Genomic DNA, 24,742 nt, shown 5'->3' on the forward strand with positions numbered 1-24,742 from the left:
TCTCTCAATAGATGTTTTTGCAAATTTACAGCTCTTTAGTCTTTAAAAATAAATTTGTGGGAAAGGTGAATTTTATGATCAAAGTTTATAAAATCATAGAAAAGATTGTGACCAAATCCCTCAGTATAGTGTCCCTCTCTCTTTATTTTTTCTTAATTACTCTTCGAGAAAAATACTGGTTTTTAAATATTTGGTTTGTAACCAGATACCATCATGTGAACCTTTTTCTTACATATTTTATAATTTATTCTTTTGGATTTTCTAGATAGTTGTGTCATCTGCAACTGCATGATTTTTTTTTCAGTATATGGATCTTTCGGGGTTTTTTTTATACTGAATTGGCTAGAACTTAAGAGCAGTCTCAATTAATAATGGTAATAGCAGACATCTTGTCCTCACTATAATGCCTGTGATGTTTTATTATCAGGTATGTTGCTGGTTACGTTATTATTTTCAGATAGAACTACTAGAATGTAATAAGCTCCATGAGAGCAGAGTTCTTTTGGTTTTGTTAACTGCTGTATTCCCAGCATATAAATTTGATCCTAGTACGTCTTAGGCTCTCAAATATTTATTGACTCTTCTTCCATTCTTGGTATGTTAATATATATCAAGAGTGGATGTTGAATTTAATCAAGCACCCTTTTGATATCTGTTGAAATTACTGTTTAATTATGGTATGTTATTTGAATAGGGTGCTGGATTTCTGAAAATAATACTCCTAAGTGATATTTAGTTATTCAGCACTATTTTTGAGCAGTTAAATTCTAGGCTCTGGCACTATGCCAGCAAATAAGACGAAGTCCCTACTCTCATGGAGCTTAATTCTAGGTAATTTAACTTTGCAATAAATGCTATGAATAAGATGAGTATAGAAAATAGAACAAAGAGGATCAGGAAAGTTATTTTAATAGGGTGGTCAAGTAAGGCCTTTCTGGGGAGGTTATAGTTGAGCTGACACCTGAATGATGAAAAGGAATAACGAATGTGAACATTTAAGGGGAATGCATTTTAGGCAGAGGGAATGACGTTGCTCTGTATGGTACTCTGGTGTTGTCTCCTTGTTAGGCTTTGATTTCAAGCATATGCTGGCTTTATAAAATGACTGACTTGATAAAATGAGTTGAAGCCTAGATAGCATAGATTTGAAAGAAAGCACTTGAAAACTTATTTCTGCCTGTTCTTTATTAACTTCTTCATGGTTTCCCCATTATTCATAATCTATTTGTTGATAAGCTTTCTTAGAAGATGCTTTTTTTTTTTTTTTTTTTTTTTTTTAATTTTTTTTTTTTTTTTTTTTTTTGGGTCTTTGTTGCTGCTGGCGGTTTTTCTCTCTAGGTGCGGCGAGCGGGGGCTACCCTTCGCTGCTGTACGCAGGCTTCTCATTGCGGTGGCCTCCCCTGTTGCGGAGCGTGGGCTCTAGTTGCGTGGGCTCTAGTAGTTGTGGTGCACGGGCCCAGCCGCTCCGCGGCATGTGGGATCTTCCCAGACCAGGGATCGAACCCGTGTCCCCTGCATTGGCAGGCGGACTCCCAACCCCTGCGCCACCAGGGAAGCCCAGAAGATGCTTTTTTCTTAGAGATTTCCAGGTTATTTAGCATAGGCTATACAAAGCAGCATATCATTTACTCTCTTCTGTGTCTGTTCTATTATCCTCTCTTCTCATTGTTTTTATTATGCTTATTTTCCTTTTTTAAAAACGAGACTTGCTGGAGACTAGTTTATTTTATTTGTTTTGTTTATAAAAAGCTCTTATATTTATCAGTTCTTTTTTTTTCTGTTTATTAAGCAAAATCTCTTTAATGTATTTTTTCATACTTTTGTAGGTTTACGTTCCTTTTTTTAGCATTATGATTTTTGCAGCTTAGTTAATTTATTTGTACTCTTTCTTGCATTTAAGGCTGTGAATTTTCTTCTGAAACTGTATTTTAAAAGTTTTTCATTTTCTTCTTTGGCCCAAGAGTTATTTAGAAACATTTGGAATTCCTAGTAGCTTGTTTTTTTTTGTTTATCCTTTTCATATTAATCTTTCATTTTATTTATACAATTTAATATTTATATATTAAGGTCCTTGTCATTTAATAACATTATGAAATATATATTTTTAAAAAATTAAATTCTTAAAATTTAGAGAAAAATATAGAGATAAAAGGAGCCACCATGTACCTACCATCCAGCTCCTGAAAGCAGGCATTTTGCAATACTTGCTTCAAATTTCTCTTAAACAAATATAGATAAAATTGAAGCCCCCATTGTCAGTTGCTTGCATGTCATCCCTGTCTGCACCCCCTCCCTTTCTTTCCCTTCTTTCCTAGAAGTAACCACTATCGACAACAGTGGTTTTCAAGGAATGTGTTTTTTTGTGGGATGAAGTTTTGGTGTCTGTATTCAATCAAGCTTATTAAATGTACAATTAAAATCTGCTGTTTCTTTTTTTTCTGGTTACTTAATAAGACTACTTGACATGATGAACTTGAATGTGGTTTTATAGATTTCTTTATTTTTCATTGGTAATATCTTTGTTTTTTCCTGATTACAAAACGAATACATGTCTGCAAACAATTTGTTTATAAAGTTGAAAATGAAAGTTCTTAATAACCATACTTGAGATAACTACTTTTTTTATATATATAATATTCTTTTTTCTTTAAACCCCACATTTGTTTATTTATTTATTTTTGCCTGTGTTGGGTCTTCATTTCTGTGCGAGGGCTTTCTCTAGTTGTGGCAAGCAGGGGCCACTCTTCATCACGGTGCGCGGGCCTCTCACTATCGTGGCCTCTCTTGTTGCGGAGCACAGGTTCCAGACGCGCAGGCTCAGTAGTTGTGGCTCACGGGCCTAGTTGCCCTGTGGCATGTGGGATCTTCCCAGACCAGGGCTCGAACCCGTGTCCCCTGCATTCGCAGGCAGATTCTCAACCACTGTGCCACCAGGGAAGCCCAAGATAACTACTTTTGATGTTTTAGTATATTATATGTCCTTCCAGACTTTCTTATATATACACCTCTGCTTAGTGTTCTGATAATATTAACTTTCCCAATGTTAATAACAAATATATCAAAGAGAATGCTTTTCTATATGCTGTGGGAAGACAGTACATGGTGCAAATAAAATACATTAATAAATTCTGTGTTTATTTGGTGGGGGAGATGTTCTAACTTTTATATAGTTTGACTATTTTATTTGATGCATGAAGACCCGTGGCCGTTAGAACTTTCTTGTAATTATATATCCTTTGTTAATATCAGATGATGCTTTTTACTTTAAATTCTAATTTGGTTTATTACTATTGCTGCCCCTGCTTTATTTATTTATTGTTTTACAATTAATCTGGTATAATGTCAACCATGCTTTAACATGAAATGACGTATAGAAATATTAAAAACTTGTTGCAAAAATACCCATGCACCCACACAGGAAAAGAATTCCAAAGTGTTAAGAAGAAAATGCTCACCCTTAATTCCATCATTTCATGGATAGCTAGTGTTAAATTTTAGTGTATATCCTTTCAGACTATTTTTGTTAGTTTATATGGCTATATAGATTTAAATATAATTTTCTTGTTACACAAATGGGATTATGCTATATTTACATTTTTTCACTTTTAGTAACTCATAAAAATAATACATAAAATACATAAAGATAACTGTCATTTGAAGACATACAGATGGTAGCCAATAGGCACATGAAAAGATGCTCAACATCGGTAATTATTAGAGAAATGCAAATCAAAACTACAAAACTATCTTACACCGGTCAGAATGGCTATCATTAAAAAGTCTACACATAACAAATGCTGGAGAGGGTGTGGAGAAAAGGGAACCTCCTACACTGTTGGTGGGAATGTAAGTTGGTGCAGTCACTGTGGAAAACAATGTGCAGTCACTGTGGAAAACAATGTGGAGGTTCCTCAGAAAACTAAAAATAGAATTACTGTGCGATCTCGCAGTCCCACTCCTGGGCCCATATCCAGATAAAACTATAATTCAAAAAGATGCATGCACCCCTGTGTTCATAAGCAGCACTATTCACAATAGCCAAGAAACAACCTAAATGTCCATTGACAGATGAATGGATAAAGAAGATGTCGTGTATATATACAATGGGATACTACTCAGCCATAAAAAAGAATGAAATAATGCCGTTTGCAGCAGCATGAAGTTCAAACAAAGCCTAAGATTAAATATGAAAAAAATCCTGCTCAGATCATTTGCCTACCACTATTTCTCAGTCCTACACCCCCAACATAGCAATATTAACAATTTCTTTTGCTTTTTTCCCAGATATTTTTGTGCCTGTCTAAAAATATGTATATTTTTCTCCAAAGAGCTTCTATTTATATGGGCTATATCTATTGATATCTATTACCATATGACAAATTAAAACTGAAATTGTTCTGTTTATTAATTCACTTTAAAAATAATAAACTCGGGACTTCCCTGGTGGCGCAGTGGTTAAGAATCCACCTGGCAGTGCAGGGGACATGGGTTCGATCTCTGGTCTGGAGGATCCCACATGCCGCGTAGCAACTAAGCCTGTGCGCCACAACTGCTGAGCCTGTGCTCTAGAGCCCGTGCTCTGCAACAAGAGAAGCCACCACAATGAGAAGCCTGCGTACTGCAATGAAGAGTAGCCCCCGCTTGCCGCAACTAGTGAAAGTCTCATGCAGCAACGAAGACCAAATGCCAAAATTTTTTTTAAAATAATAATAATAAATAAATAAACTCATTACATGTTAACATTAATGTTTGCAGACTTTTTTGTCTGGCTTAATAGAAAACAGCTGGATTTTCATATTCACTCCTGCTTGTAATCTTTTGTGATATGTAGTTTTAGTTGAAGTATGTGAAGAAAATCTGGCTTCACCCAGGTATGTAGTTTACCATTTTAACCATTTTTAAGTGGCATTACAATTTAGTGGCATTAATTTAATTACATTTACATTGTTGTTGGACAGTTACCACTATCCATCTTTTTTTTTTTTTTAATTTATTTTTGGGTACATTGGGTCTTTGTTGTTGCGCATGGACTTTCTCTAGTTGTGCTGAGCGGGGGCTACCCTTCGTTGTGGTGCGCGTGCTTCTCATTGTGGTGGCTTCTCGTTGCAGAGCACAGGCTCTAGGCGTACGGACTTCAGTAGTTGTGGCATGCAGGCTCAGTAGCTGTGGCACAGGGATTTAGTTGCTCTGTGCCATGTGGGATCTTCCCGGACCAGGGATCAAATGTCCCCTGCATTGGCAGGCAGATTCTTAACCACTGTGCCACCAGGGAATTCCCACCATCCATCTTTAGAACTTTTTCATCGTCCCAAACTGAAACTCTATACACATTAAACAATTACTTCCCATTAGTGTCTCCACCCAGCCTCTGGTAACCACAATTCTACTTTCTGTCACTATAAAATTTGACTATTCTAGATACCTCATATAAGTGGAATCAGATAATGTTTGTCCTTTCGTGTCTGGCTTATTTCACTTAGCATAACGTTTTCAAGATTTATCCATGTCACAACGTGTATCAATACTTTATTTTTTATTATCAAATAATATTCCTTGTATGAATATACCACAATATCTTTATCCATTCATCAGTTGATAAACATTTGGATTGTTTCCCCTTTCAGTTCTTGTCATTAATGTTGCAGTGGATATTAGTGTACAAGTTTTTGTGTGGACATATGTTTTCATTTCTCTTGGGTACATATCTAGGAGTGGAATTGATGAATCATATGATAACTATGTTTAACCTTTTGAAGAACTGCCAGACTGCTTCCAAAGAGGCTACACTATTTTACACTCCCAGCAATGGTATATGATGGTTCCAATTTTTCCACATCCTCACCTACAACTTATAACATCTGTCTTTTATTATATTACAGTCATTCTAGTGGTTATGAAGTAGTATCTTGTGATTTTGATATATGCATTTTTCTGATAGCTAATAATGTAGTACATCTTTTTATACACTTCTTGGTCATTTGTTTATCTCCTTTGGAGAGATGTCTATTCAAATCCTTTGCCCATTTTTAAATTGGATTGTTTGTCTTTTCAATGATGAGTTGTAAAAGTTCTTTATTTATACTGTAGATACTAGATGACCCTTATCAGATATATGATTTGTAAATATTTTCTCCCATTCTGTGGGGTTGTCTTTTGACTCTATGTTAGTGTCTTTTGATGCACAAAAGTTTTCAGTTGTGATGAAGTCCAGTTATCTATTTTTTTCTCTTATTGCTTGTGCTTTTAGTATCTTATCTAAGAAACCATTGCCTAATCCAAGGTCACAAGATTTTCACCTATGTTTTCTTTGGAGTTTTATAATTTCAGCTCTTATATTTAAGTCTTTGATGTATTTTGAGTTAATTTTTGTATATAGTGTGATTTAGGGGGTCAGCTTCATTATTTTGCATGTGAATATCCAGTTGTCTCAGCCTCATTTGTTGAAAGACTATTCTTTCCCCATTGAATTGTGTCTTAATATTTGAAAACATGAAACCTAGAGGACTACATGAAGTTAGCCACATGGCAAAGTTTAAAGCCAACTGTCAAGGTTAGAGGGCACACAAGTCCTCCAAAAGACCACCCTCACTTTTTTAAAAAATTAATTAATTAATTAATTTTATTTATTCATTCATTTATGGCTGCGTTGGGTCTTCGTTGCTGCCCGTGGGCTTTCTCTAGTTGTGTTGAGAGGGGGCTACTCTTTTGTTGTGATGCGCAGGCTTCTCATTGCAGTGGCTTCTCTAGTTGCGGAGCATGGGCTCTAGGCACACGGACTTCAGTAGTTGTGGCACATGGGCTCAGTAGTTGTGGCTCACGGGCTCTAGAGCGCAGGCTCAGTAGTTGTGGCACACAGGCTTAGTTACTCCATGGCATGTGGGATCTTCCCAGACCAGGGCTCGAACCTGTGTCCCCTGCATTGGCAGGCAGAATCTTAACTACTACGCCACCAGGGAAGTCCCCACCCTCAATTCTGACAGCAACTGCAAGTTCAAGGTGTTCCTAAAACCACCTTCAGGTTTGATAATTCACTAGAAGAGCTCACCAAAAGCTATTATAACTCATGGTTACAGTGTATTACGGGGAAAGGATGCAGATTAAAATCAGCTAATGAAAGAGACACTTAGTGCAGAGTCTTGAGTTCCAAACACAAAGATTCCTTACTTCTCTCATGGAATCAGGACATGTTACACTCCTGGCACAAGTGTGTGACAGTGTGCATGAAGTATTACCAACCAGGGAAGCTCACCTCAGCTTCAGTGTCCAGAGTTTTCACTGGGGCTTCATTACATAGGCATGATTGATTTGATTGGTTGCCTGTGTAATTGGACTCAGTCTCTAGGTTGACTGATACTGCATTACCCAAAATCCCCAGCCTAAATTAAATGGTTGGTCTTTCTAGGGTGGTCAGCCCTACCCTAGGATCCCATAGCAAAGATACTCTTATCAGGTGTGACATAGATTATCTCCAGAAGTCGAAGGCAGCGATCAGACCTCCTCTTGTGTAAGGCCAAATTTTTTTACTACACTGGGACAGATATCCATTTTCAGGGGCAGAGTTAGGAAAGGAATGAGACTTTTTACTGAAGATCATCTGTCTGCCAGGAATTATATTAGAATCTTTGTGTATGGTCACCTCATTAATTTTTCAAATTAACCCTGAGAAGTATTGTTTCTTCATTTTGCACATGAAAAACTGAGGCACAGAATCCAAGCAACTCTTCTGAGTGCTGGAGCTAGGATTCAGACCTAAGTTTCTCTGCTCCAAAGCCAAGCCTTCCATCAAACACCAACCCATCAGGATTGCACAGCTCTGGGGACACAGTCTGCATTGCTGTGTTCTCTGTGGATGGTTTTCCTTACGCTTGTACAGTGAAGCACCTTGTATCCCAGCCACCCTAAATAACACATACCATCTGAATAAAAGCAGTGAGCTTCCAGACAAGTTCCTAGTACTCCTCTACTGTGCATGAATTCTGGAGCCATCACCACACATTGCCTCCCACCATAGCAAGTTAAAGAAAGGTTCATGAATATATACTCCCTGGTGACCTATTTCGAAACACCAGCGATGGTTGTCTCATCTCTTCTAGGTTGATTTGAGCATCACTGAAGTTCTTGCTATTCTTTTCTTCTCAGGCTGCTGTACAGGACAGATTGAACGAGCAAGAGGGTGTACCAAGTGTTTTCAACCCACCACCATCCCGACCCTTGCAAGTTAATACAGCCGACCACAGGATCTACAGCTATGTTGTTTCAAGACCACAACCAAGGGCAAGTTATTTCATAGCTGGAATTTCTCCCTTTTTTATTTTAAAAGTTCTTTCACTTGGTTATGTTGATCTCTGTATGATAGGAACAAAAGGAATATTCAGAATATAAACCTGTTAGCTTGACCTAGCTCCTTGGTAGGTTTATTGGGTTTATCATTTTTCCTTTATTCCTTAATGAACCAATGAAAGTATCCTTTTTTTTCCTGTTTCCATGCCAATTATTTGAAGAGTTTTCTGTGCCTTGTTTATAGCACTTCATCTACATGTATTTACATGTCTAAAAATGTTTGCTACGTGTTTTATAGATCTTCCACTCAAGTTAGAGTGTTTACTGAATTCTTTGTTGCTTCATTTTACTTAATTTTAAGCTACTTCTAGGGAAGTACTTGTAATCTCTGTGGGAGCCTTGGCCATATCTTTGAAATTAGTCTTGAAGGGCTAGCGGCAAGGAGGTGGTTCAGTTAAATTCAGCAAGCATTTAAGAGTGTTCCAAGGTACTTGATATTTTGCTGTTGGGGATCTAGAGATGAATAAAGAGTCATTCTTCCCTCTTCAAATTATTCACAGTCATATTAGGGAAGTCAGGTGTGTATACTGATAGTGAACACTCCAGAGAACTTTTTGGAATTTCTTATTCTTGGAGTTACACTCACCTCTTATACTTGGATTTAGAATTTACTCCATCACTCCTTTTTGTGGAGTACTTGATAATGTTTTAAAAATAGTTTCTAAGTAGCTGTTTTGGGGTATTCTGAAGTAGAACAGCACAGATTCCTAGAGCAATTATATGATTCAAGGAGTAGTTCTAGGGAATTCCCTGGCGGTCCAGTGGTTAGGACTCCACTTTCAGTGCTGAGGGCCCAGGTTCAGTCCCTGGTCAAGGAACTAAGATCCTGCAAGCCGTGTGGTGTGGCCAAAAAAAAAAAGAAGAAAAAGAAAAATTTTTTCTTTTTTAAATTAAAAAAAAAAAAGGAGTAGTTCTGTATGTGTCCAATGTTTCTCCAGTTGTTTTGGGCTTGAATGTGTTTGGGACCCTAATGTCCACTAATGGAGCTCCAGAGCTCTAGAGCTCCCTGGCCATGGACACAGAGGGTCCCAGATTAACACAAAATACCGTGTAAGAAATGCTTTGTAAGCTATAGAGCCCTATATATTTGCTAATTAATAATAAGAGCAGCAGTAATCAACACTGTTAAAATAATAATTAAGAGTATTACCAAGATTAGCAGCTGTTTGGAGATTTATAATTCTGGTTAATATAATTATTTGTCATTTATATACAAATGTTCAAGGTAGCAATAGTGGTTATCTTTCTTGTTATTTCTATATACCACATTTTAATGTATTAAGTCTAAAAAGGAAAGAATGAATATTTATGATTTGGGGAGGAAAACTTGCAACTGAATTTGACAGCTAATGTATGTAAGCTGCAGAACAAGTGTTCAAGCAAATTTAATACAAAAATTATTGTATAAAAGAAAAATATAATAGTATTAGATGAAATGAGGTCAAAGGTAGTTGGTTTTTAAGAAGGATGAGGTGGGCCAGGAAAAGGGAACCTTGTTTTGCAGAGGGAGAAATTACAAGAAAAGGACAAAAAAGAATGAAAATCTTAACTAGCAATTAAGGTATTAGGGATTGAGAGAATGATATCTAACTTTGTTTTTGGAATTTCAGGGGCTGCTTGGATGGGGTTATTACTTGATAATGCTTCCATTCCGGTTTACCTATTATACAATACTTGATATATTTAGGTATGTACCTTTGTATGTATGTGTTCGTAGTAACAAGGTAGACGTTGGAGCTGAAACATAGACCAGAATAAGGTTTATGCTCTATCAATTTTGGCTGCCAGTTTGTCATCAGATTGAATACTTTTCCTGAAGTATTCATATAGCATGAAAATATTTTCGGTTTTTCAGACATAACCACAGATGTTATCATTTTCACAAATAAGTCTGCCTCCCTATCCCACATGTTTGTCCCCCTACATTCCCTAGTTAATCTTCACACCCTTTCCTTTCCAACCTCTGTTATCTTTACTAGCTTCACACTCCTTGTAACTTTTACCCTAAATCATTTTACAACTCATAATTCCAACAAATTCTTTTGCTCTGAGATGACCTACTTTCCTCTAGATTCCTCCTATAACAGTTTCACCATTCTAGACACACCTTCTGTACATTTTCCTCTGTCCTGGCAACCCATAGGTTGCTGGCACTGGAACCCTTCCATATGTGTACCCCCTTGCTTCACACTTTCACCTTTCTTCTTAATTCCTTCATGTACCATTTGGAGAGTTCAGCACAGGAAGCTACAGAAAGGCTGGAAAATGTCAAGGGGCCCAAGTTTCTGGCACATCAGACTTGGGGTGTCTGGTCTGGAACTCAGTAGTAGATGAACCCACACCTAGACTTCATGGAGGACTAAAATGTTTTATGGGCATCCACGCCAACAGATGGAGCCTTGCATACAGGGCATTCTATACCTTCCTCTAAATATGGGCTAATCTTTGCCTTGCTCTAGGGAGCAGAGCCTGAAGGTAAGGACCCAGCAGCTGCAGAGGATCAGACAATACCTAAGAATGGGCATGTAAAACCCTTTAAAATCATAATGAAGTCTTAGTTGATATCTCTATTTTTTTTAAAAAGCTGATTGTCCTAAATTGTGTTGGCCATTGGAATATATTGTAATGAGAAATTAAAAAATTAAAACCTTTATCCATTCAACAAAATTTGAAAACTTAAAGAGTAATAAGATAATCCTAAAATACTTGATTTCAGAGAAAGTTATCAAAACATTAATCTGCTTAAGGATTTCTAATCACTCCCTCACATACACAGCTTCTTACCTTTGTTTTTAATTTGCTCTGGAATGTTTGTGTCAATGAGTTTGATTTGATTACTCAGGAGAAATTCCAAGTGAAATCATGTTTATATGGGGAATTTGTTAAGGGGATAAGGAATTGGCTCAATATTTGGTAAGGAAGGTATCATAGTTTAGTCAGCTTTTCTATGCTGATATTTCTTTAAGTATATGAATATTGTTTGCTTTCTTTGGGAAGAAATATGCATGGCATGTGTTACTAATTTTAATGCAACTGTATCATCCAAGTAACTTTATTTAATGTTACATAGCACATTGACTTATCAAGCCCCTGCTCCTTTGCCTTTTATGGAAACCCAGAGGATAAATAAATGGTACTATACAAATGTGATAAGATGGGCTCTTTAGAAACAGATGTGTGGTACCATCTTTAACCTTACAGTAACTGCCAGGTCTCCAACTCTGCCAGTGTTGTCTAGATCCATTTTATAACTTCCTCCATGGATGCTATCAACCATAAATCACTGAGCAGAATTTACTTGCCCCGTTGAAGAGCAAGTCAGTCATGACTGCAAGTTTGGATTTGAAGTTCTTGTCCATAATTTGAATAGTTTGGGAATGTGGACTCATAATTCAAAATCCCAGGAGAACAGAAAGGAAAGGGAGAGGCAAGTAGAAGAACCAGAAAGAGATACAGCTCTGTTCTAGAATAGCACTAATAGAACTTTCTGTGATGATGGAAATGTTCTATATTTGCAGTGTCTAGTGTGGAAGGCACTAGCCACATGTGGCTGTTGAGCACTTGAAATGTGGCTGGTGTGAGTGAGGAAGTGAATTTTTAAAATTATATTTAATTAAATTAATTTTCTTGGTCATTTAGATAGCCACATGTGGCTCGTGGCTGCTGTTTTAGGCAGTGCCGTTATGGAGTCTGGGGGCACAGCCTGACCTGTGATCTTTTTGGATATTGCATCTTCCTTTCCCAATTCTTATAGCCCTAAATTTTTCTGCAAAAAGCACTCAAGATTTGTTTAGGCCAGTGTTGGAATTTATAATTCTAGTAATTTGCATTCTTCTTAAGCAGACAGTGGTGTAACACTTGCTGCTTTGTGGCTTTTGAGCTATACTGTACTCTCAGGTTTGATGGTCCACTCATAGACCGTTCACCTCCCTTTGCTGCCATGCCCATGGCTCTGCTATAGGAATCTTTACAAACTGGCCCACTCCATATGCACTACAGTAAGCCAATTCATGTGATATTTATTCCTTCCTCCCCAGGTTTGCTCTTCGTTTTATACGGCCTGACCCTCGCAGCCGGGTCACTGACCCCGTTGGGGACATTGTTTCATTTATGCACTCTTTTGAAGAGAAATATGGGAGGGCACACCCTGTCTTCTACCAGGGAACGTACAGCCAGGTCAGTGCCACAAACCATATAGATGCCAATTTATTGATATGATTCTATCCTCAAAGGAAAGCATAGCTTAGCACTGATCATGTCATTCTTTTATTCAGAAACTTTAAATAGCTTTTTATTGCTTACACAAAAAGAGACCAAGCCCTTTAGCTGGGCCCTCCTTGATCTAATCCCAACCTCCTTTTGAGGTCTTTCTTGCATAACTTGTTTCCCTATACCCTAGGTTCCAGCTGACCATTCCCTTAACATACTCTGTACTTTCCCACCTCTGTGCCTTTGCTTTTGATTTACTGTTTTCTCTATCTAGAATGCCTTCCTCACATTTTTGCTAATTGGAATCTTGCCCATCCTTCACCAGCTCATGTCACTCCCCTCTTGTACTCTTTCCGAATTGTTGCGCCCTACCCTGCCTACTTGCAATCTAAAATAGTAGTCTTTCCTTTTGTACTTTCATAGTGGTTTTCTTTTTTTTTTAAACGTTATAGCAATTTCGCATTCTTCCTTATTTTATAGTTGTTTGTGTTAATGTCTTATCTCCTGTACCAGACTGTAAGCTCCTCCTTACAGGCAAAAGCTAAGTCTTGGATCCCTCACAGAATTGAATAAGGGGATAGACCATAGACTCAAAGCAACACATCTCATTCAACCCACGCCACACAGACATTCGACTGTTGTTACCTCTCAGGGAGCAAAAATTAGGAGTTCTATGGGTGTTGGGCATATCTCTAGTTTAACAGAGAAAAATGTAGAAGTAACACCTTATGCCTGAGGGTGGTTCTGCAGCCTCCAGGATTCCTGGATCTATCTGGAGAAAGAGAAAAATGCTTACTCTTGCTTCCTTCTGTGATTCTCCCACATCTGCTTTTTCCCACTGGCTGCTCCCACCCCACTCAACGAGCATTAAGCACATACTATATGCCACGCATTGTGCTCAGTGCTAGAGATACAGACATGAATGAGATGGGCGCCTCTCATACACCCTCTTTGCTGTAATCCTGAAGGTAGACCACCAGTGGTCGTTCAGGAAATCTTAATTAAATTGGAATGTACCTGGGATTCTGCAAATACAAAAACATACACAGAAATCTGGGACACTAGCCTTGTCGTTGAAGATCTTTTAAACCCCATGCTCTTTTTTTTTTTTTTTTTTTGCGGTACGTGGGCCTCTCACTGTTGTGGCCTCTCGCGCTGCGGAGCACAGGCTCCGGACGCGCAGGCTCAGCGGCCATGGCTTACGGGCCCAGCCGCTCCGCGGCATGCGGGATCCTCCCGGACCGGGGCACGAACCCGTGTCCCCTGCATCGGCAGGCGGACTCTCAACCACTGCGCCACCAGGGAAGCCCAAACCCCATGCTCTTTAAAATGCCCTTGGGTCCCTCAGTCCCTCATCCCTGCTTGGTATGTGGCCTTGGATCAGGCTCATCTTCGCAGTATTTTTTATGTTGTAGCTGTAAAGTGGCAAAACTCTCATCTCCCTTTTCAGGTCAGATTCTCCTGTTTATATCTTCCCGTAGATTGTGGGAACAGATGACTTTTCTGTGATTGGGTGGGGAGGGGGCCTTTTTTTGTCAGCCTGCCTACTCTTATGTGCCTGATAGAATTTAAATCCTAACAACACTAAAAACTTTTTCATTGAAGCTTGTTAGCATGGACTTTTTGTAGGGAGAGAAATGCCAGGGTTATGAAGGTAGGAGCCCAGGAATTTTCTGGTTTTCTTGCTCACCTTTTTCCCTCATTTCTTCTTTTGTTCCTAAATACGTAGCTGTATCCATTAGGACCCTTAGCCTAATTAAAAGTTTGAGGCACAGTCATTATCATAATTTGTGATCTTTTGTTTCTCACAGGCACTTAATGATGCCAAACGGGAGCTTCGCTTTCTTTTGGTTTATCTTCATGGAGATGATCACCAGGACTCTGATGAGTTCTGTCGGTAAGTGGATTGATTTTTTTTTTTCTCTCTTTTCTGATCTTATCTACTGATAATTTGTAGTAAGCAAGTTCTTCTCATGTCCTCTTCATCCCTCTCCACAGCACCACACTCTGTGCTCCTGAAGTTATTTCACTAATAAACACTAGGATGCTCTTCTGGGCATGCTCCACAAACAAACCTGAGGGATACAGGGGTAAGTCGTGTTTCTTTTGCCTCATTGAGATTGTTGAGATATCTTTGGAATAATCTGGAAGGACATGCCATTTATTGCATGACTATTCTATGGCTGACCAATCCTCTCAGCAGTCCTGAGAGATGGGGGTTGTATTACCTCCACTTTATGGTTTAGGAAACAAGCTCAGAGAGTTTAAGCCACTGGCCCAGGATCATACAGTTAGCAAGTTTTGGAGCAAGCTCAGGTCTGTCAGGCTCTAGCCCATTCATTACAGTTAACCATTGCCAGAGCCTGTTTTATTTTTAAAAATACCCAGTCCTGGGGCTTCCCTGGTGGTGCAGTGGTTGAGAGTCCGCCTGCCGATGCAGGGGACACGGGTTCGTGCCCCGGTCTGGGAAGATCCCACATGCTACGGAGTGGCTGGGCCCGTGAGCCATGGCTGCTGAGCCTGCGCGTCCGGAGCCTGTGCTCCTCAACGGGAGAGGCCACAACAGTGAGAGGCCCGCGTACTGCAAAAAAAAAAAAAAAAATACCCAGTCCTGGCCAGCAGCTTGCCTTTAATCTTAATGAGCTTTTTACTGAAGAGTTTATTCTTGTCATCAGCAATTTTAACAGAGCTTCTTGCACAATGAGTTTGAGTACCCTGAGTGCTGATAGGGATTCAGAAAGCTCAGATCTTTGCTGACTATAACTAACTCTTAACTGGAGGTAAATATCTTTAGAAGTCAGTATAAGATCTAAAGGCATCTAGTGAAGGAAAATGTAGTTACTTTGCAGCTACTTCTATTCAGCAACTTTTGAATATATACTAGCATACCAGGTGCTGTGCTAAATCCTGAGAACCAAAGATGCAGCAGATGTTTTGTCTACATCCTGGAATCCGAATTGTTATTCCTAATTGGTTTTTAAACATCTGATAAGTTCCTGCAGTATATGTTTTGCCATTCTCTTATGGCTTTGGGTGTGAGGAGTGATAGATAGAAGGAGACTAAGGATATTTTTAATAGAAGCTTAAAATCTCTTCTTTCAAATCATAAGGTAAAACAGATAAAGCTCTGTAATTGTAAAATCTTGGTTACTTGGAAGACCAACTTTCTAAACTCCTTCAGAACAGAAAAGCTAGCCCTTTTTTAGTGGGTGGGGGTGGGTGGAACATAGGAAAAGGGGATAAGGAAGGGATTGGATGAGAGGAACAAAAGACAGGGAAGATGATGGTGGAGATCCTCACCAGTAACATAAAGCTTGAGACTTGCAGCCTTGTCCTCTTAGGCTTGACCCCGACACAGGGGGAAATTATGCTGAGCAGTAGCCAGAGTCTTTGTAGATCCTTTTCCCTCCATCAAATAGACATTGTTCTTGAACTCTGCAGCCTGCCCTAGCATCATCATGACAACCACACCCCACCAGAAAAGCCTGTCCTACTCTAATCAAATTACCTGGGAATAGGGACACAAATATATAACAACAACAGCAAAAAGATTGAGAAACTAGGAGGGAAAAAGGTAGACAGGGAATAAATGACACCTCCCTTCTTTCCCAACTGAGACCAAAGCAGTTCTCTCTTGCTTGTTGTGTAAAGTCTAAGAATTAATCTGTTTTATCCCTAAGTCCTGCCCTTGATCTTTTGGGTCTTCTTTCTGTCAGTCTCGCAGGCTTTAAGAGAAAACACCTATCCATTCCTGGCCATGATTATGTTGAAGGATCGGAGAATGACTGTGGTAGGACGGCTAGAAGGCCTCATTCAGCCTGATGACCTCATTAACCAGCTGACATTTATCATGGATGCAAACCAGACTTACCTGGTGTCAGAACGCCTAGAGAGGTACAGGGGAGTTCCTCTCTGGAACTGAGACCAGCTGTAGACTTGGGTGCCTTACCTGGGGCTCCACAAATCCTGACTTCTTCTCTGTTAGGCAACTTTAAAAGCCTTGTCCATTTAGTGTTAAAATATTTATATATTTTGACCTAAATAACTCCATCAGATCATCTTTTCTTGGAGATGTGATTCAAAATAAAGACAGGACTCTATGCTCAGGAATGTAAATTGTGTCATTTAAAATAGCTGAGCATGATATAAAGAACTTAAATGTAAAAAATGAGGAATGCTAAGAACTTGGTTATAACTCCTCCCCCATCACATAAGTAATGTACATTAATTAATGTAGAAAATTCAGGAAACATAGAAAAGCACAGAAGAAATTTTAAATCACTCATAATCCTACCACCACTTTAAACATTCTGGGATATTTTCTTTTAATTTTATAGACACAGACACACACACTCTTACGTACATAGACAATTTTTTGGAGAGAAAAAGAAATATCCCAAAATGTTACAATGTTTTCTCTTTGATTAGTAGAACTCTGAATATGTTTCTGTATTTTTCACATCTTCTAAAATGTGTGTATGTGGTTTTTTGGTTTTATGAAAGCAATGTACACAAAAATGTTGTAACCCAGAAAGGTATTACCTATAAAATATCCCACTGATCATTTTATGGCAATAATATTGTGTTACTTCTGTTAGGATTGGGAGGAAAGGATAGTTTTACATGGAAAGTTAAAAAGAGAGGGAAAAGCTTGCCATTTCTTTTTCTGCCAAATTAAAGTAAGAAAAGAGATGGCTCATTCAGATTCTGCATGAGAATCTGAATCCCTAATGGTAGTGTTAACTGGTCATCTGCCAAGATTGTCAACCTTTTTAACTCCCTAAAAAATTTCAATATAAGAAAACACAGAGCTTTGTGAGATTTATTTTTTCCCTCTGTGCTTTTGATCTGTCCACAGGGAAGAACGAAACCAGACCCAGGTGCTGAGACAACAACAGGATGAGGCCTACCTGGCCTCTCTCCGGGCTGACCAGGAAAAAGAGAGAAAGAAGCGGGAGGAGCGGGAGCGGAAGCGGCGGAAGGAGGAAGAGGTGCAGCAGCAGAAGTTGGCAGAGGAGAGACGGCGGCGGGTAAGGAGCCTGTCTTTATTTACTTCTGGTGACTCCCAAACTGGTCTTTTCTCAAGTGTGAAAGAAAAAAACTAGATGATAGGATTGTGAGTGATTTAAATTCTCCATGCCATTTTAATATTTACTGCATTTTCACAAAAAGTATTTTTTAATTGTTTAAAAAGTTTATTAAAACAAATACAAGAGTAAGTAAAAGTTAGGCAGAACAACTCTGTTCCATGAAAAGTAAGTATAAATAGATAATAAGCAGTTCAATATGCTAATTCACAGCAGTAGATTTTAAGCATTCATTCTTAGTACCAGTGTTTAGCTCATCTGACATTTTATTCATCATCTTGTTTCATTGCACATTGCCGCTTGATTATAGCCAGGGTCTTTTAGTCATTCCCTTTTTTCTAATAGTTACATACCTTAGCATAGTCAATAAATAATACATGTGATGCAATAGTATGTAATCAAATAAATATAATTTGAATTAGGGTGTTTCTGACCCTTGCCAAGAAGTTTTCTTCTGATACTGGTCATTAATTTTTCGTCTGACTGCCCAGTAAACCTACATGATGTGATTGTGTTTCTTGTTTCCTTGTTCCCTAATTGGAGCCATAGCCTCACCTTTGCTTTGTGTCTCTACAGAATTTACAAGAGGAGAAGGAAAGGAAGTTGGAGTGCCTGCCCCCGGAGCCTTCCCCTGATGACCCTGAAAGTGTCAAAATCATTTTCAAATTACCCAATGATTCTCGAGTAGAAAGACGATTCCACTTTTCACAGTCTCTAACAGTAAGGACTGCCTAAGTTATGTGAAGTGTATATAAAGTCTGGGCTGTCTGGGCTGTAGATATGGAAACTTTTAAAGACTCTCAAGAGTGTTGTTGCTGTATCTGCTGCTCTGATGAACAGGGGAGGAAGGAGGTGGGGCAGAGAGAAGAGTGTACTGAATTATTGTAAGTTCCTTCAGGTCTAGCTGCCAACTCAAAGCAGTTATTAATATTTCATTTTATTATGTTTGAGCTCTGCTAAGAAGAAAAGATAGCTTACCAAGAAGTCCCACAAAAGACTTGTATGTTGGAGGTGGGAGGCTCTTCCAAGCTGCTCGACTTGCATTGGCTTTAGAATTCCACCAGAACCCCTTGCTGCATAGAAAAAGCTCTATCCCCGCTGCCCTGGAAGGACTGGAATTACACAACTGAATATAAGTGCATGTGCAGCTTGCATGCAGTTGTCACTCTTTCTTTCTACTCAGCCCATTAGAAGCCCAACTTAGTAGGGCTACCTTGTATATCTGGTGTCCATAGGTAAATAGTGTTTGTCATTCCATAGGGATGTAGTTAAAAGCAGAGACTCTCAGAGTCTCACAGAATGAAGATCAAATTCTCATTGTTCCAGTGTTAATAGATGTGTTTCCTTGGTCAGTTTACTTAATCTCTAAGCCTCAGTTTCTTCATCTGTAAAATGGGTATAATAGTCACTCTCTAATAGGATTGTTAGGATTAAGTTCATATGTAAAGTGCTCAACATTGTGCCTGGCTCATAGTAAGCATTCAAACGCTATTGTTTTGGGTGTTTATTATGAGAAGGAAGTTCCTGTTTATATTGAGCGTTGGTAAGTTGCCTTTCCAAGTTTACAACTATAATAGATTCTGCCATTTCTCTGATCATTTGAAATAATCAAGAATAAACTGCATAATAGAAATGCGGATGCTCTGTAGTCAGTTGAGGCTGGGTAGCACATTCATTACTTCTCCTGTTTAACTGGAAAACATTGGACAAGTTACAGAGTCTCTTATAGGGCCTCAGATATAAATGGAATATATATAAAATGGAACTATAACCTGTCCTCTGATAACATTAAACTGAAGGTATGTCAGGCACTGTGCTAGGCACCCTAGGGGTTATGCAGGTGAGTAAAGCGTGGTTCTGGAATTCATGGAGCTCACTGGCCAGTAAGGAATGTAAGATGATTCAAAGAGCTAATTCAGAGTAAAACGTTGTGAGGCATCCTAGTGAGAGAGAAGCAATAGCTTCCTCGTTTTATTTGTTCATCTCTCATTTATACATTGATTTATATGGGGGAAGGTGCTCACATCTCTATTTTTGGATTTTTTAGTTGGGAATAACATGAATGAGCCTCACACAGGACCTAGCATGTAGTAGATGGTTTCTAAATGTTCATTCCCTTTCCGTGATGTGCTTCCTAACTACTGTTTTCTTTGTGGTATTAACTTGCAGCCATGTTCACTGACAGTTTCTCTGTAGTATGCCCAAGCGCTTATGGAGCTTTTACTCCCCAAACTCTAATTATCATTTTGCATATGAAAAGCCTAACCAAAATTTCCTCTCTTGAGAGTTTTGGAGGAAAATCTGTTAGAATTGTGGAATAGAATAGACTTTTAGCCAAAGGGGAACCAACCCATTTGTTAAATATTTAATCCTTGTAGGCTTTTAAAATATGTTTACACTACAAGTTATTTTTTAAAGAAGAAAAAACCTTCAGATGGAGAGAAATAATTTGTAAATGGGGACAAGGATCAGATGGGAAAGAAAGAAGTGTAAGAGGAGAGGTGTATTGGCAGTGCTGGCCTTTCATTTAACATTTATAGAGTTAATAACATGTAACTGAATAGTGAGTTACAGTTTTTTAGTGCTCCTGCAGACTTTGTGTGATCTTCCTGTGAGCTCTACCCTTTATAAATACTCTCAATGAGTGAATGTTCAGCAAAATGCTCAGTTTGTGTATGATGCTCAGCTCTTGACATGTGTTAAAAGCTAGGATAAAAAAGGGTAAACTGTAGAAAAATGTCTAGCCTTCAAGAGTGAGCAGAAAAGTGGCAGCTGACTTTCTCCTAAATGAATGCATGTAAGAGAGAAACCAAATTATACTCAGCCCAGAAATCATTTTTCTATCCATTATGAACCAAAATGGACCTGTAGAGGTGATTTCATCTGTTTCCTGATGGTATTGGTGCATTGCCAATGATAAACAGAAAATGCCAGTGTTGTATCAGTGTTGAGTATTGTCAAGCAGTGACTGAAAAGGAAGCAAGATATTTTGCCCTTTTATAAAACCCTGTTGGGTTCATACCAAGAATACTTGGTGCAAGTCTAACTGATGCATCTCAAGAAAAGAAAAGGAGAATGAATATTAATGGAAATTGCAAAGACAGAGAAAGGAGCTGAAAGTGATTAAGGTTGATGGACCAAAATATGAGAATTTTGTAAAATCGTGAATGGATTAGGTGAAAGGAAAATGAATTTACTTAAACAGATTTGTAGCAATAGCCTCTTCAGGCAGAGGGGAATAAACTTATGAGAGGTGGAACAAAAAGGAAATAGAAATAGATTCCCTCAAAAAAGTAAGGGTAACTTGAATGGGGTGCTCCTGATCTTTGGGATGGACCTGAAAGAGGTTAGCAGTGCCCTTCACTGCACATCCCTTAGAGTCTTGTTAAAAACAGAATTTGAGATAAAGAGGACCATAGATCAGATCCAGGGTGCCTGTTCTTAATGTGTGGCGTTAAGAGACAGGGGAAAATAAGAATTTACCTGTACCTTGCCAGAGCCAGACCAGGGTGAAGAGGGCTTTCTCACAGAAGAGGGGTCTACGTGGAAGATGTCAGATCTCGATCAAGTGAAGGAGGTGTGCATATGTGAGAGCACCCAGTGCAGAGAAGTCAGAGCCCAAGTGACCTGGGGATGGGGTGGGTGTTAAATCCAGAACCAGGTAAGGAGGGTGTGCATGAGGAGAGGGGAATCAACTCATGGCTCTCAGTATACAGGGGGAAATACAAATATAGATGCATATATGTATGTACACATTGTCTGGCTTTCTCCACAGAGAGTGCTTGGGAACATCAGCACCCCAATAGCAGTGAACATACCTAGCACCTAGGTCGTGGTTGTTATTTACTTTCTGTTTTTTTTTGTTTTTGGCCGCACCACACAGCATGCAAGGTCTTAGTTCCCCGACCAGGGATCGAACCCATGCTCCCTGCAGTGGAAGCGTGGACTCCTAAACACTGGACCTCCAGGGAATTCCCTAGATCGTGGTTTTTAAATAGCATTGTCCATTAAGAAGAATCACGGTTCCTTGGAGAAATGGCTGATTCCAGGACTGGGACAGGGAATATACAAGATTAGCCTGGAACACCTTGTGCCACAAAGCAAGGAATTATTCAAAGAACGATGGAGACATGTCAGAAAGACATGGAGGCCAGCTTGATTGGGCTCCTTGGACTCCATCTGAAACAGTTTGAACATTAGAACCTATTGAATAAAATAGGAAAGCATGGCTCTAAATTAATATAAATAAATAAATTGAAGAAAGTTTGAGGAGCCGAATGTCTCCATAGTCTCAGAGTACCCCCCCACAAAATACTCGTTAATAACAAAGGAGAAAAGACTAACTTAGAGCAGAGAGCCCTGGCAGGCACCATCTTAATCAAGTGGTCACAGTGGACATCATAGGTAATGGAGCAAAATGAAATTGTACTCCACCTGAATAGGATGCATTGAGTAGAGCACAGCATCATTTCTGTAATACTCCTGTCAAAGATGCATAACTGGAATCTAATCAAGAGTAAACATCAGGGCTTCCCTGGTGTCGCAGTGGTTAAGAATCCGCCTGCCAATGCAGGGGACAAGGGTTTGTGCCCTGGTCTGGGAAGATCCCACATGCCGTGGAGCGGCTAGGCCCATGAGCCACAACTACTGAGCCTGCACGTCTGGAGCCTGTGCTCCGCAACGGGAGAGGCCGCGACAGTGAGAGGCCCGCACACCGCGATGAAGAGTGGCCCCCGCTCTCCGCAACTGGAGAAAGCCCTCACACAGAAATGAAGACCCAACACAGCCAAAAATAAATATAAAATAAATAAATAAATGTTTTAAAAAAGAGTAAACATCAGATAAATGAATTGAGAGACAAAGTAACTGACCAGTAATCTTTAGGAGTGTCAAGGTCATGAAAGTCAAGGAAATCCTGAGGATTTGTTCCAGGCTAAAAGGAGCAGACTTAGGAGATGTGACAACTACTAAATGCAACATACAATTTAAAACTGGATCCTTTTGCTATAAAAGGCAACTGCCAAGACTTGAATGGGGCCTGAATAAAAATTTAATGTACATTATTATATTACAGTAATAATGTATAATGTAATAATCAGTTAAGTTTTCTGATTTTGAGGGTTGTATTATGAAGGTGATTGCCCTGTTTGTAAGATATACACAAGAGGGCTTCCCTTGCGGCACGGTGGTTGAGAGTCTGCCTGCCGATGCAGGGGACACGGGTTCGTGCCCCGGTCCGGGAGGATCCCACATGCCGCGGAGCGGCTGGGCCCGTGAGCCATGGCCGCTGAGCCTGTCCGCAACGGGAGAGGCCACAGCAGTGAGAGGCCCGCCTACCGGAAAAAAAAAAAAAAAAAAAAAAAAAGATATACACAAGTATTCTGGGGTGATGGGACATTCAGTTGGTAGCTCACTTTCAACTGGTTCAAAGAAAAAATTCTGTACCTATGCTTCCAACTTTTCTGTAACTCTTGATTATTTGTAAGTTAAAAATGTTTAACTTTATATCAGACAGGTTTTCCAAAAAGAAACAGATGGGTCAATTCAGAGTAGGACTAGCATTGGGCTGTGTAATAAATCTCTTAAAAGAGCTTCCCGACATGTTTGCTCTGTGAAATGGATCGACTTTGAAATGGAATTTCAGTCTAATGTGATTACTTCATATCTCCAAGTTAACCCTTGGGAGAGCTGGGGTATATTTGATTTCATGGTTGTGTGTGTGTCTGTCTTTGTCTTTTTCTCACTCCCCTTCTTTTTCTATAGGTAATAGAAAATTACCTTCTTTTTCTGCAGGTAATCCACGACTTCTTATTCTCCTTGAAAGAAAGCCCTGAAAAGTTTCAGATTGAAGCCAATTTTCCCCGGAGGGTGCTGCCCTGCACCCCTTCAGAGGAGTGGCCCAACCCCCCCACGCTGCAGGAGGCCGGACTCAGCCACACAGAAGTTCTCTTTGTTCAGGACCTAACAGACGAATGACACTTTTTCTTCCTCTCCTTTTCAACCCCAATCCCTAAAAGAAATGGAAAAAGAACAAAAAAATAAGAGAGAGAAATTCATATTATTATTATTATAATACAATATTTTTTTTAAAAGACTGCTGCATCCTCAGGAAGGATCAGAAACCATGCTGCCTGCAAAAGTCACCACCTGTGTGTGCACTCGAGGTTAGCAGTGAACGTTCCTGCTGGCAAACCCACCCTTCCCTACTGCCTCTGCACCACACCTTCCAATGAAAGGAGACTCTTCACCTCCAACCCAGCCATTGTCCCAACTGGGGAAGGGGACATTCCCACTAGATCTCGTTCATTCTTGCTTTTATAGAAAATAAAAGCGAAAAAACCTCCAACAACCAGCTACTGCAGCATCTCCTGAGGACTTGCTTCTTCCACCTCTGGAGAAGAGAGGGAAGGGAAGGCACAGAGCAGAGATGTTCCTTGAACTTCCCACAATTTATGAATAACTTTAATTTTTTTTGTTGCTTTGTAATGACCAAAGGAATGAGGCTGACATAGATGTATTTTTTTTCCTTAACATCATTTGATAAAGAGCCATTTCTTAAACCCATGAGTTCTTGCCCTGGGCTCCTTAGCCCACAAGAGTGTAATAAAGGTGTCCCAGGCTGGTTTGTGCTTATTTCTGCCATTGTCCCTCTCACGTTCCCAGAGAGGTTCTTTTTGGTCCAACTCTTGCTGTCCTTTCTTGCCACCTATGCATCCCACTTGGTACAATGGGAGGAAATCTGGGTTTGTAGCTCTACAAAGGCTGTGTATGTACAGATACACCCATATACATGGTATGAACTCCGTGTAGACTAACCTATACGTAAAACTGCAGCTTTTCCTTGGAATCTGGACCAGGTGGTCATTATGGGATCTGAACAAAGGATATGTGTTCTGACATGTGCATGCTATTCCTGCCCAGCCCTGAGCTTTCCTGAATTGCCAAGCTTGGTGCCTTTCCAGAGGACAAGCAGGGTCTGTGGTGGAACCAGCAGAACCATGTGAGAGTACCCCGCCTGTCTCACTGGGAATGTGGTGGTGGTGGTGTTCTAAGGTTTGAAAGAACCGGAGGCCTTGAAGGGAGCCAAGACAGAACTCAGCCTGTGT

At 39.5% G+C, this 24,742-nt stretch overlaps 1 protein-coding gene across 1 annotated transcript in view; it reads left to right on the forward strand.

The window, feature by feature from the left end:
- The window catches only part of FAF2 (Fas associated factor family member 2), a 63,453-nt gene extending 39,184 nt beyond the window's left edge, over positions 1–24,269 (forward strand). Inside the window, exons 3-11 of the mRNA XM_007463071.1 lie at positions 8,140–8,274; positions 9,951–10,027; positions 12,378–12,516; positions 14,361–14,446; positions 14,548–14,639; positions 16,266–16,443; positions 17,408–17,579; positions 18,213–18,356; positions 23,430–24,269. Coding sequence (XP_007463133.1) covers positions 8,140–8,274; positions 9,951–10,027; positions 12,378–12,516; positions 14,361–14,446; positions 14,548–14,639; positions 16,266–16,443; positions 17,408–17,579; positions 18,213–18,356; positions 23,430–23,612 — 1,206 coding nt within the window. The 3' untranslated portion in view covers positions 23,613–24,269. The remainder of the gene's footprint in view (positions 1–8,139; positions 8,275–9,950; positions 10,028–12,377; positions 12,517–14,360; positions 14,447–14,547; positions 14,640–16,265; positions 16,444–17,407; positions 17,580–18,212; positions 18,357–23,429) is intronic.
- Positions 24,270–24,742: the final 473 nt, after the last annotated feature.

This window comes from Lipotes vexillifer, unplaced genomic scaffold (assembly GCF_000442215.2).
Source record: "Lipotes vexillifer unplaced genomic scaffold, Lipotes_vexillifer_v1.1 scaffold514, whole genome shotgun sequence".
Classification (NCBI taxonomy): domain Eukaryota; kingdom Metazoa; phylum Chordata; class Mammalia; order Artiodactyla; family Lipotidae; genus Lipotes; species Lipotes vexillifer.